General features: G+C 43.9%; 1 protein-coding gene across 1 annotated transcript in view; it reads right to left on the bottom strand.

Moving 5' to 3' along the window:
- Nucleotides 1-12516, bottom strand: part of LOC139645839 (pleckstrin homology domain-containing family G member 3-like) — a 35439-nt gene that overhangs the window by 18887 nt on the left and 4036 nt on the right. The window contains exon 2 of the mRNA XM_071521691.1: nt 9845-9912. Within this exon, the coding sequence (XP_071377792.1) occupies nt 9845-9893 (49 nt within the window). The 5' untranslated portion in view covers nt 9894-9912. The remainder of the gene's footprint in view (nt 1-9844; nt 9913-12516) is intronic.

The following is a 12516-nucleotide window of genomic DNA, read 5'->3' on the forward strand; positions in this document are numbered from 1 at the left end:
GCTGCAAAGAGCCTGATCCACTTTAAACAAGCACACTGACTTGCAAAGAAAGTTCCTCATCTTCTCTTCTCTGTAGTTTTAAAATATAGAACATACAACCCTTTACTGTTAACATTGCTAGTGTTGATAATGAGGCAAGTATTTCACGTGAGAACATGGACAGTGCCTACGGTCAATGATTCATGAAGTCTGTTACTAATTGAGAAATAAAAACAAATAGAGAGGTGAGTGTGACTGGCAGCTGGATGATGGTAGTCATTTAACATTTAACATAGTGAATGAAACTGCCTTTCGGTTTATGAGATTTTTTCACACACACACACACACACACACACACACACACACACACACACACCCTCCTGGCATCTTCAAACTTTCCATGAGTCAGTACTGAGCTCATGCCTGAGATCCTCGTTCATTCTGCACCGCTTGGTGGCACAGTCCGCACCAAGCGGTCCCAACAACACAGTTCCCATGCTAAACCTCATTGAGTGAAACGGATGAGCTGGCAAGCAGGGGCTGACCACTAGAGAAAACGTTGTTTACAGCTGTAATGATAAATCACGGGACTGATGGTGGAAGAGAGAGTAGTGGTGAGCTATTACACTAGCTACATCACTGTGAATTAGAATGAGGCTGCCACTTCCTTTGCTGCTTCTGTCTTTCCTTTTGGTTTTGAGTTGTACTGAATGCGGCATCTGAATCTCCTTTCCCACCCGCTATCCCTCTGTACTCTAAAGCCGCTGTGCTGCAGTCAATGCCAAGTCAAAGGGAGGAGGAGGAGGAACAGCACAACATGACTAAGGACAGCCCAAACCAAAACCATGTTTACCCAGTTTCCACGCTGGTCCAGTTCACGTCACTGCTCAGATGCTTGGCCTATATCCCTTTACACACAGATTAAAACACTGATTAAAACTGTCCTGTACTAAAGTGTGGACAACGGTAGAGTAAGAAAGCCACTGGTCTTATCTAGACTGGAGACTTGAGCACACACTTGACTGCACTGCCAGCTCTGCCTCTACCACCGCTTTGATTTCCCACTTCAGACACGGACTCTACAGGCTCGCATTATCTCCGGCTGATACCACACACCACTAGTTTCAGGGCAGAGCTGCGCTGGTGATCCACTGAGTGGCTCTGTTGAAAGAGGCCGTGCAGAGGAATGCAAATGACCTGGTAAACATGCGGGTCCAAGATAAGCCGAGTGCTAGCCGGCCCTTTGTGATGCAGGACCAAGTGTTTCCATTCTGCCTCTCCCTCTGGATGAGGAAGTGCAGCTCATGATCAGCAGTGTAATCTGCATCCTCCGTGACCTCTCTACCTCATGAAGACAGGAAGACAGAAAGACATTTGTGTCGGTGCTATCCTATTTTATCAGTTATTTTAGAGTTCTTCTCAGTGTAGAATCCATAAAGTACTAAATAATAAGCCTTTATCGGACAGACGGCTTAAAAGCAGAGTGTCTCGTCTTGCCCGGTGCCACAGAGTCTCTTCAGCATCTGCAAACAGTCATCACTGATCCCTGAGGCATCTGTATCCACACTGACAATGCCCTGCCCATTACTCTGCCACCCTGTCCCCACAAGTGGCTGATGCCAAACAGTTTGATATGAAATTTAGCTTTAGAAAAGATTGAAAATGAAAAGATTCTACATGATGAAAGTATCATTAGGTTGTGTTTTTATTCACCTGGCATGTTTTTTCCTGATATTTGTGTTCATTCTTATTTTCCTCTTCTTTATATATCTTAATGTGATCTATATCTGTAGTGTGCACTGCTGTGTTTGGGTCTTGTTGTTGTTTGTACCTGTTGGTTGTAATACTGTTAACAACAACACCAGCCACATTCAAGCAATTTCCCCCTCAGTGACGGAAATTGGTCTAAGATAAACATTCACAGCATTCTGATTAGTGTTACGACCAAATGTGTTCCCATTAGTTTTATTGGTGGGAAAAATATTGCTTGGAATTCATCGTTTACAACCCAATCCAAACGGTTATTGCCAATGACTTATTGGCAGGGAAAGGACTATAAAAAGGTAAACGCTGCACAGGAGGCTTACCAGTGCAGTGAGCGGTGCACATTAGTTCAAGCCGATCCAACTACTTTCTGCAAAACTGACAATCAGCGAGGGCAGCCGAGCATACCATCTGCTCACAGGTGTACACATTCTAACATGTTTCAGGGTCAAACCCCACCATTTCATCTGTCAGTGTTGAAAAAGGTGATAACTGTTAACTTGCGACAACTGCTCTTTTAACGCTGGAGGCTGGAGATATTTGGGAAATGCACAGAATGGCACATACATCACAGGAGAGCCGCTGAGCACTGACAGCAGGGCAACAGCTGATATACATGATAGAGAGGAAGTATTATCGCCATAGACATGTAACATGTGCAGGCAAGAATCAGATTCAGATGTAAAGAAAGCTAGCGGCCCATATTTTGAATTCATTTGTCAAGTTGTCAGACAGAAGAAGTCTACAAAATATTCATAAATATCACATGATTGCTACTTAACCACTTGGAAGTGCAATTTGCAAAGTATATTTGTATTTATTTACGTCTATCTCCCGGCCTTTCCTTCTAAGCTGCTCAGTCAGTAGACTTGCTAATTCATAGTTTGCACTACATGGTTGACGAGATATTTTTTGCAGGCTAAGTATATGGTGCGAAAGAAGTTAAAATAGCCAAGCTGTGGTTTCACACATTCACACACACACAAACACAACAATTTCACACAATATACTACCTCAACCAGACACAAAACTCTCATTTGTTTCAGTCCTACATCAATACAATGGTTAAATCACAGACATAACCATTAACCAAGTCAAGGCCACAGAGATAGTATAGTATTTGGACTAAATTTCAGACATCACCTAAACCTCAGTAAGTCACAGCAGAGTTCTCAAAGTCCACTCGTCTCAGCAAGGCCACCAGTATGACTATTCATTACATTTATAGTGACAGACAGACATGCATGGGATTACATTAGATCAGCTGCTTGTGTGTGAACAGATTATTAATGTTGTTGCTGAAGGAAAAATGGTTGGAATTCCAGACAAACACCCTCCCAACCCTTCATTGTAATTCTTTGAATTCCAGTTTGCTGGCTGCTGAGCAGAGGTTAACTTTTACAGCGAAAGGTGTGTTAATGCTGCAAGCATGACCTCCCCTTCCTCTTTGTTGCTTCCCTGAATCCAAATCCTCAGGGAAGTGCTTCACTTTAATGCAGCGCTGCTGTAACATGTAAGCAAGTCACCATGTGATCAACATAAACTCTGAACGCTTAAAAAGCAGCCAAATTAAATACGGTCAAACAATATAATTTATGAGATCCCCCAAGTCCAGGGGCTTTCTTCTGATGAGAAAAAAGTCAGTGTGAGGATTAGCCCAGGTGATTTAGTGTGAATGCTTCAGTCTCCAGGAAATAGAATAAAGCAGCGTTTCATAGCCAAAAACAGACAAGACATTCACTCACTAAGGGGCTTGATGACTAACCGGTCTAGAACTAATAATGTAAAGTCTACGGTTGTTTCCATTTCAGGCTCGGCTTATCAGACGGATGACAACGCAGACAGTTCATAAACTTGTCCGCCGATGACATCATGGTTATATGAATGACATGCAGTGCCTAATAAGGTAGTGAACAGAAACTGCGAAATGAATAGGCCTACCCCAACACCTGGTTATTAACTTTTCTAAAAGGCTACAGTAGCATGTAAATGATCTCTATTGTAGCCTGTCTGTGGCCACAAAGCATTCCTTCCTTTATATAGAAAAATCCTCAGACCTGAGTAATATTTGCGTCAAAGAAAAAGTAACTATGTTCTTCCCCTAACCTCCACTGTCATGTTCTGACATGGCCTACAACAGAAATACATCACTTCCTATGGAGAGCATAATTTCTTCCAGCTAAATATGACCTCCTTCTCCACTAATACGATAAGCCACAACATGTAGCTATGATGTTAGTTATTGGTTGCAACACCCTGTGATGTTGCGAATAGCCTTTTCTTATGAGCTCATGCAAACCAGCTTCCATGCAGACCAGTATGCAAATTCCGCCCAGGACAAACAGTGGTGTTTTCTCCGCCGGCTGTAATAACTGCCCAATCCAAATAAACAGGATGGGAGCATAAAGATGATGGTATACAGTGTATTGCATGACACAATGCCTACTTGGCTTAAGGTGTTAGGAAACAATCTAGACACAAACATGGGTAATAACAATGTCAGTTGAAAGATTACAGGGTAGGTTAAAAAAATAGCATGGTGGAAACCGTGGTTCCAAGCGTCGACCACAAACAATAATAATCCTTGTCAAGTTGTATTAATGATATGTTAAAACTACTGCTATGAGGCAAAGTTGTCTGATTATTCTAATATCTCTGTCTTGGCATACCTTAAAGACTGCAGTGATGAGATTTGTCCACTCAACTAAGACGCTTGATAGACCAAAGGTGAGAAATTCCAGTGGAGTTGCAGTGGAGTTGCAGTGAACCTGTGAGACCCCCCACCCCCCTCCTGTATCATCAGCTTTGTTTAGCTCCTCTCCAATCTCTTCAACCTCTGCGATCAGACTTTTAATATGATGAGTGTGCACTAAAGGGAGATAGAGAGGGGCTGTCCTCCTGCTCTGAGCGAGACACACCTTAATGACTCCACTCCAGCTGCAGTTGGGACCACATGTCACGCTCCCAACCAGTATTTGCTTATGAGACTTCTACATTATACAAAAGATGTCCAAAAATAACCTGGGTTTGATGCTGAAGTTTCCTCTGTGCCGTCCTGTCAGGCTTGTGGCCCTTTGTTTTCTAACCAAATTAGGGGCGAAGCTACAGGAACAACACAGCCTATATCAATGTCCAGCATGCAAATGCCCATCCTAAAGCTGCAGTGGTACTTAGCATCGGAAGAGGGCTTTCTTTCCCTGTTGGGAAACTGACAGCAGATAAGAGAAGCCACTCCACAGCCACTCTCAAGCACCATGGCTCTTCTGAGTGTTTGCTTCCTGTGGGGGGTCTGCCATTTATATCAGAATTAAGACTTTTTTGAGCATGGAAACGAATAATACCAGTAACAGTGACAGCATTGAGGACGTCATCCCACTGCAAAACAAGCCCTTGCCTGCTCTGTTAGTAACCCTTCACACAGCCGCTCCTGCTTGATTCATGCTGACTCATGTATCAAGTGGCAATATATTGAAATACACCTAAGTGAGCCAACAGTGAATCATATTTAACGGCACCCCGTGACACTAGCTTGATCACCCATGAACATGTGTATGGCCAATAACAATAAAATAGTACAATGTCTTATTTCACCATGCCAGTCATTTGGCAAAGAGAGGCCAAGCTTAATATCTTATTTCTGTTCCGTTAAGACACAAACAGTTTTCAAAGTGGCGATTATTTGGAATGCGTCTACAAAAACAGCAGTCTCTTCAGTAGAATTTACAACTTCTCCATAAACACACTCTTCACTTCCCTGACACAGACAAAAATCACAGCTACCAGGACATTCCTGCTGTCTTTGCATCTGTTTCCCTTTACTGTGCATGCACAGAGTAACTATTTTGTGGAGATTCCCACTAGCCATAAAGAGAACTTTCGCCTTCCACATTAAAGCATGTAACAAGCTGGAAAATCCTAGCTTCTAATTGGCTGATTAGTACTTTCTTGTGCGTTGACATTCCCTCACAGCAAGCAAGGACAAAAAAAAAAACCCTTCAAACTGGCTCTTGAGGGGTCTATTAATCTGTTAACTTATCCTTTCAGAGCCAAGGGCCCAGTATGTCACCCTGTTTTCCTTGGGGATAAAGAGGGAATCGTGTTTTGCACTACATCTTAATAAAGCCCTTCCGCCCCTCAAGATCCCCTCTCGACTTCCTTCTTCAACACCCCTCCACAACCCCTGGCTCTCCACTCCTCCACCGCAGGCCGGCTGAAGACTGGGGGGGTTCGTCTTGTGTTGATCCCCTTGGGAAAAACTCCTCCCCACCTGGCAACGGTGAATGGTCGCCCCTCAGGAGGGCAGGAGGCACATGCACAAAGGGTGCCTCCGAGGATTAGGCCCCAAGTCTTCACAGGCCATTATCAAACAGCATGAGACAGAACAGCAGTGATTAGACACTGACCGGCGGCTTGGCTTGATTTCTCATCCCTTGAGGCAAAGGGGAATCGGGTCACTTTGAACAATCTTTTATATAAAAAAAGGATTTGGTTTTACTTGCGCTTCCCTTTGACTATACAAGGACCTTTATATGCCGCGTTAATAATTAGCCCAAAGGTCGGTAAATAAACCGCGGTGGACGACATGGGCTGAGTACACACACACATACACACACACACAAGCTGGACCTGCATTCCACACACTCAAGGTCAAAACGCTGTGTTGGGAAGTTTTGGGGGATTTTGGTGTTTAAACGTTAAACTATTTTGTGCTGGATGTTGTCTACAAATGTCACTCAATTATTGCATTTAGTTTCATTTTGGAGCATTTGTTGGAACTTTTGTTAGATTCTTGAAATGTTCACGTAAAGTTTTAGCATGGATATCACCAACTCATCTTATGATAGCAAAAGGTCTCCACTGTGAAGTACTAAAAAAGTTATTGCACTGTAGTTTCTCAGAAAAAAGAGATGTTTGAGGATTCAGCCTTATACATATACACTGATAAGAGATAATCAATCCATCACTTTGCTGCAATACCGGCAATCAGGAGTGAGCAGTTTCAGAGAGGCAGGATTCCCAAAGTATCAAAAAGACAAAACTCCTCAAAAGGCTCAGATTTAATCCTGTAAACCTCTCCTGTGCTATGCCCTGGCTCTTAAAGGATCCAGCCGTGCCAGCTGACTTCAGTGCACAGGCATGTGATGATCCACTTAGAAAACTCCTCCACACAACAAGCCCCCCCACCTTCCACCCCCCCTGCAGACAGCCAGCCAGCCCTGCATCTATTCAAAACTCCCATTTCCTCTGGACAACACACGCCATCTGGGGCTGATGGAGATCCTGAGGTGTGAGTCCATTGTAAACTGTAACACCAGGCCGACAGTCCACAACCCAGCTCCTGTCCCGTTAGCACTTCTCTACAGAGTCCACACAGGCTGCTGGTGGATGGGCGGCTGTGTGAAGTGTGGAGGGGAGGAGGTCAGCGAGGGACACTCCAGTCACCTCACATGAAGCTGTTAATCACATACGGTGTTATAAAGGGGGGATTGAGTTGTTGTTTTTTTTGCATTTTTGATTTCCATATGACTTGAAATGTGAGATTAGTGTCTCTTGCTTTTGTCCATCTTTTACATTCCTGGATGAATAACAGTTATGTTTTTCTCAAGTTATCACAAATCACTGGAACCAGCTTTAAGTAAGTAGTCTTCTTCCAAAGAGGATGCAGTGCTGTATTATGTTGTTCTTTACGTATCATAACACCTGCCATTACTGTGCCATGACAGTGGCTTATTATGTCTGCAGTGCTTATGTTATTGCCAGTTTAAAATATTTGCATACGCTGCATACTTTCTAAACGCCAACTGAATGTGAAGTGTTACGGAGCAAGCTGATAAAGGGTTTTATAGATTTAAGAGGCCATCTAACAGGAACATGCTAAGCAGAGAGCCTGTAACTAATGTGTTTAATCCAGTGGAAGAGCTCTATAGGAGGAATGCCATTGTAGGGGGCAGTAAAATAATTTACATTGAAATAAATGCTTTTGTGGCGAGTACGGGAGCCGGGGCCACACAATGTAATGAAATACAGTGAATGTGGTGCTGTATAAATTCCATTACAACAGGGGCCGCGCTATATAGAGATCTACCTAAACATATGCAAAACAAGCACGCCGGTAGCGGAAATACCGGAAAAGGGGCTGTCGGAAGTGTCAGAGATTGACTTAAAAACTAAACAGGAGCTGCTTCAGGATCACCTGAAGGCAGCCTGTGATTAATGCTACAGGCAATTAAGCAGGGAAAGAGTTCCAGTCTAGAAGCTCTGTTAACAAGCCCACTCAGAGACGCAGCCATCCCCGCCACGGTCCATCTATGTCCACAACCCCTGTGCCCACTGGTCTGGAAAAGCTGCAGTGAATGGAGATGATCCATCCGTCCCCCCAGAACCCCTTTAAAGCTGTACGTTCTGCAGACACAGCTACATTCCTGCCCCGGGCTAAGTAGGTCAGAGGGAGCCCTTATCTTTCAGAGAGCTGCTGTGTGTTGGTGTACGCTGCCTCAGGTTTGTTGGTGCCTGGGTAAGCCACAGTCCTTGGACTGGCAGACTAGGTGTGTAACGGCTTTGAAACACGATAGGATACGTTTCACAATTTGGGATACAATGATTCTGCTCATACTGGTTTCTAAGAGGTCAAGAAAAATCCAAAAAACAAAAGGTGGTAATGATGCAACAACTTCACATTCTGACATGTTGATGGAATTTCAACTTAAGGAAATGAAAAGGGCTAAGACATAAATGTCTAGGGTTGCGTCATCAATTTCTACAGGAAAAAAAAATAATTCAAAGTGAAATTTGTGAAGAATTCTGACAAAAAAAAACAAATTCAATAACATTCAATAGCTAAAATGAATTGGCTACATCTTGGAGCAGAGCCCAATTATGTGCCTTCATGTAGGTAAACAGAGAATTTCTTCTGGTAACGAAAGCTGTTAGTGGTAAAGATAATCCCCCTAGCTTCTCTTTTGGTCACTTCATAAACCTTTGAGCTCTCTTGACCCTTGAGATGAATTGGAGCTGGATGGTCACCACAGACTTTTTATTGTTTACCTTGCCGCAGAGCGGAGGCTTCCTTTCAGCATGTGCATTCCTCCTGCCGCTTAACCACAGCCAATCATCACCTCACACAGATACAACATTCCCAGCTGCCCTGGGGCCTTAACTACCACCTATCCACCGCAGGGGAGCGAGGTCAGTCACACTTAAAACTCCCAACTGGGTCCACAAACAAGACCGGTACCAAAAATATTTCAACAGCAAGTGGAGGCTTCTGTCATGCCTAGGTGATTCTGTGTTAGAGACCCGAGCTGCAAAGTGAGCTGTGAGAACGCGTAGTCAGCGCCGAGCGGCCTTTGAGGAAATGGAGACACAAATCTTCATGAGGGCGGCACACGTCTCCCCCCCCCGGCCAAAGGCCTCTTTTCGCCAAAGCTGAACCAAAAGGGACAGGCGGAGAGGAAAAAGGGAACCATTGACACGTTGGTATTCTTCAGCCAAAGTGGAAGCCCAGCGCCAAATGTGTTCAGTAGAGAGGAGAGGAGGCGTGGGGGAGGGAGGGAGGGAAGGCAAACAGACACAAAGAGGCCCAGTGTTGATGCTGCAGCGGACTCTGTGACTGAAGATAATGAACAGTAAAATAATATGTAATTTGAGTGAGAACCCCTCCTCCCCCTCCTCCAGCATACAAGGTCAGCACCACTGGCTAGACTAAAGCACCTTAGCTGTTGGGGTATTCCGGCACATTCTGGTCCGGTGCGTCTGGGCATTCAGGGGTTTCGGCGGTGTAAAAAAAAACAAAAAACAGGGGGCTGGCCGCGCTCCACAGCCACACAAAGAGCCTCTCTGCCTGCCGAGACTGTAGGCGGGGAGTTCACTGCTCTCTCAGCTCAAACCTCTGGATTTCCTCTATTCTGCCATTTGCAACGCTTTTCCACTTACCTCTGCTGTGCTTCGGCTTGGAATTAGTCCACTGCACCTCTTTACAGTTATATTAGCTCTACGTAGCCAGTTGGACCAATAGGAAAGAAATCGACTCATTTAAAAGCTGGAGTCTGGCAGTAAATTAGCAGAGCATGGACCATACTGTAAATTATTGCATGGATCTTACCTTCCCCCATTGGGCCCTGGTGGAGAGCAGTGTGGGACCCCTCTGGCATGGCACTCAGGCCTCTGGAGCTGAAAGACAAAACAAAAAAAGAGTCAGACAGAACCTGGCAGTTCATGTCAAGGCTTACAGTACATACCACAAAATACAGCAATGTTGATCTTTCACATTCTTCATAGGTTCTTAAAAAAAACCACATTTAGTTCCCTTGCTGCAAGTCATTCTTTCTAAGGTTTTATGCTTTAGTCATTTTGAAAGACCTATGGCTTTCCATACTGCCCCGGGTCAATGGAGTAAGACAAACTAGCCCGCGTCTTATCAGGCTCTTACTGAAAAGGGAAATTCTTCCCATTCCACGGCACGTTGTTCTGGGTGAGCTCGTGCCAGCCACTTGCTAATGCACTGAGCTGTTTCTGGTTGTGGCGTGTCGCAAGTGTGTGGCATGAGCTCATGTTAATCAGGAGAGAAAGGGCAGGAAATAACGTGATGGGACAAGAGAGTCCTACGTAAACTTCAGATGACTGGACACTTGAATTCAGCAGCTACCAAGAGAAAAGGGGAAGGGATTCAAGAAGCTCTGTGCCTGTCATTTAAGCAATACTTAGACTAAACATCATCATCATAATCTTTAATTGCAGAGTACTTTTCAATACAGTGTTTCCAAGTGCTTTACAGACAAAAAATAATAAGGAAAAGCCACAAACCGCGAGGAAAAACATTGTATAAAAACCTGCCCTGCATGTAAAAGTGATTTTTAGGAAGTGAATTAAATAATAAATTGATCTGTGTCACATCAAAAGAAGTCTCTCAGCATCAATATAACTGCTAAATGAGTTTAAAGGCTCACCCTAGGTGGCACACATTTTTCTTATCCCTCATGCCAGGCTGTTTTGCTCTTAATGATGAGGTGTGTCACCTCTGAGCTCGCCCCAGCACTGCCGGTTTCTCACATCACTGCCTCTCTGGCTCTTTACAGCATATTAACACGGAAGATCGTGCCTGAGAACTTGTCTCCCTGTGATTCCTGGTGAGCCTCCGGCCTTTCAAACATCGCATACTTGGACCAGCTAGATCAGAGAAGCGGGAATTCTTCAGGGATTAGGATGGGCATTGTTCCGAGCGCATTTGCTGGCCGCTGTCCCGAACTGACAGCCAGGCCGGCCGAGGCCAAGCCAAGCCTACTGCCAGGAGGTTCGTCAATTAAGATGTGCAGGAATGCTGGGAGAAAAATCACAGGGCTGGATCCGCACATTAAGATCACTGTTTCAGCAGTGTGTCGAGTCCTGCGGCTGTGGACTGATGTGGAGGCTGTGTGTTAGTCAAGAGGCTCAGGCAGCCATGCAGCTGACAGATATTATCATTATTTGTCCTTAGGATGAAACATCATGAAACATCAAGTTTATTAATTATTTACAAAATACCATATAGGTATATGGCAAAAATCTCGCAATTTTTTCATGCAAAAAAGATATGCCTTAGTAAAGCTTTAGTTATTTTCTAATAAGTAAATATAATTTAGTCGTGATATGTATATAAGTTAAGTATTGGGTTTAGCATGAAAAAATGTTTGCCAAAATGTTTTTGTTAATTTTGTACTTGTGTACTTGAAAGAGCAAATGTATAAATTAACCATTTATGGTTGTTTTGAAAAATGTTTTATATATTTTATGAAACTACAGCAGTTATAGAAGCAAAATATTATTATATTGCAAAACTGACCAACCAAAATCCTTTTTCACCTGTGGCGCCTCGCCTTAAACATGGTCTCACTGAAATCAATAATGTTGAATTATTGAGAGCAAACAGGACAATGGATGCTGTAAAACTAATTTATGCTCAGTCAGTGAAGCACTGCTAGAGTGACATTCTTGAAGACTGAAGCCTCTTCAAACACCCTTTGACCAAGCTTGGCCAATTGATTTTCAAGTGGTGAGGAGTCTGTGTAAGCTCTAGGAGTGGTGTTCATGTTGCAGGGCAGGCTTTGAACTTGTCCCAGTGAGCAGTGAGCAGTGAACTAGTGAAATCCTCTGGTAATTCCAAATACTATGACCTAACCCCGCTTAATAACCAGACCAAAACTATGCTAATCTCTCTCTCTGGTCAACGACAGGCTAGACTATAAATAAGGGGCTCAAAAGGTAAATATATAAGTCTGAAGCTTAGAAAATGTTTTTCCATTGTCTAATCAAAGACTGTGTGTGTCTGCAGGTGTAGAAAGCCGCTTTGGGTGGGGGAAGGAAATGATCTGTGAAAATGTCTTACAGCTAGGACATGGTATAGTAGTGTAACCCACAACCCTAACACATCTGGACAGAATTCAACCATCGTAACTCATTAACCCTCATCCCCAGTTTGCTGACCTATGGCAACTCCAAATCCTTGTTTTCCTAGGGAAGGAGGCAAGGCTACATTGGAATCCTAAAGAAAACACTATATACAGGCTAACATTCATGCCAAGCTGGCCACCTGTGCTTGAACCAGCAGCCATTCCACACAAATGGAGAGCATTTGGTTCCCACAGCTGATGACTGCGCTAGCCGCAACATGAACCTCCCGTATGGGAATCTGCAGCTTGCTCCATAATAGAAGACAGATGCTACAAGAGCCAGTCTGATGGTTATTAAAAGATAGACCTGCAATGGACCACTTCTTCTGTGTCCCCTATCAGATGAGCT

This window comes from Centroberyx affinis, unplaced genomic scaffold (assembly GCF_046629955.1).
Source record: "Centroberyx affinis isolate AG114_WGS23_722 - 3 ecotype Tasmania unplaced genomic scaffold, CSIRO-AGI_Caff_v1 ptg000915l_1, whole genome shotgun sequence".
Classification (NCBI taxonomy): Eukaryota; Metazoa; Chordata; class Actinopteri; order Beryciformes; family Berycidae; genus Centroberyx; species Centroberyx affinis.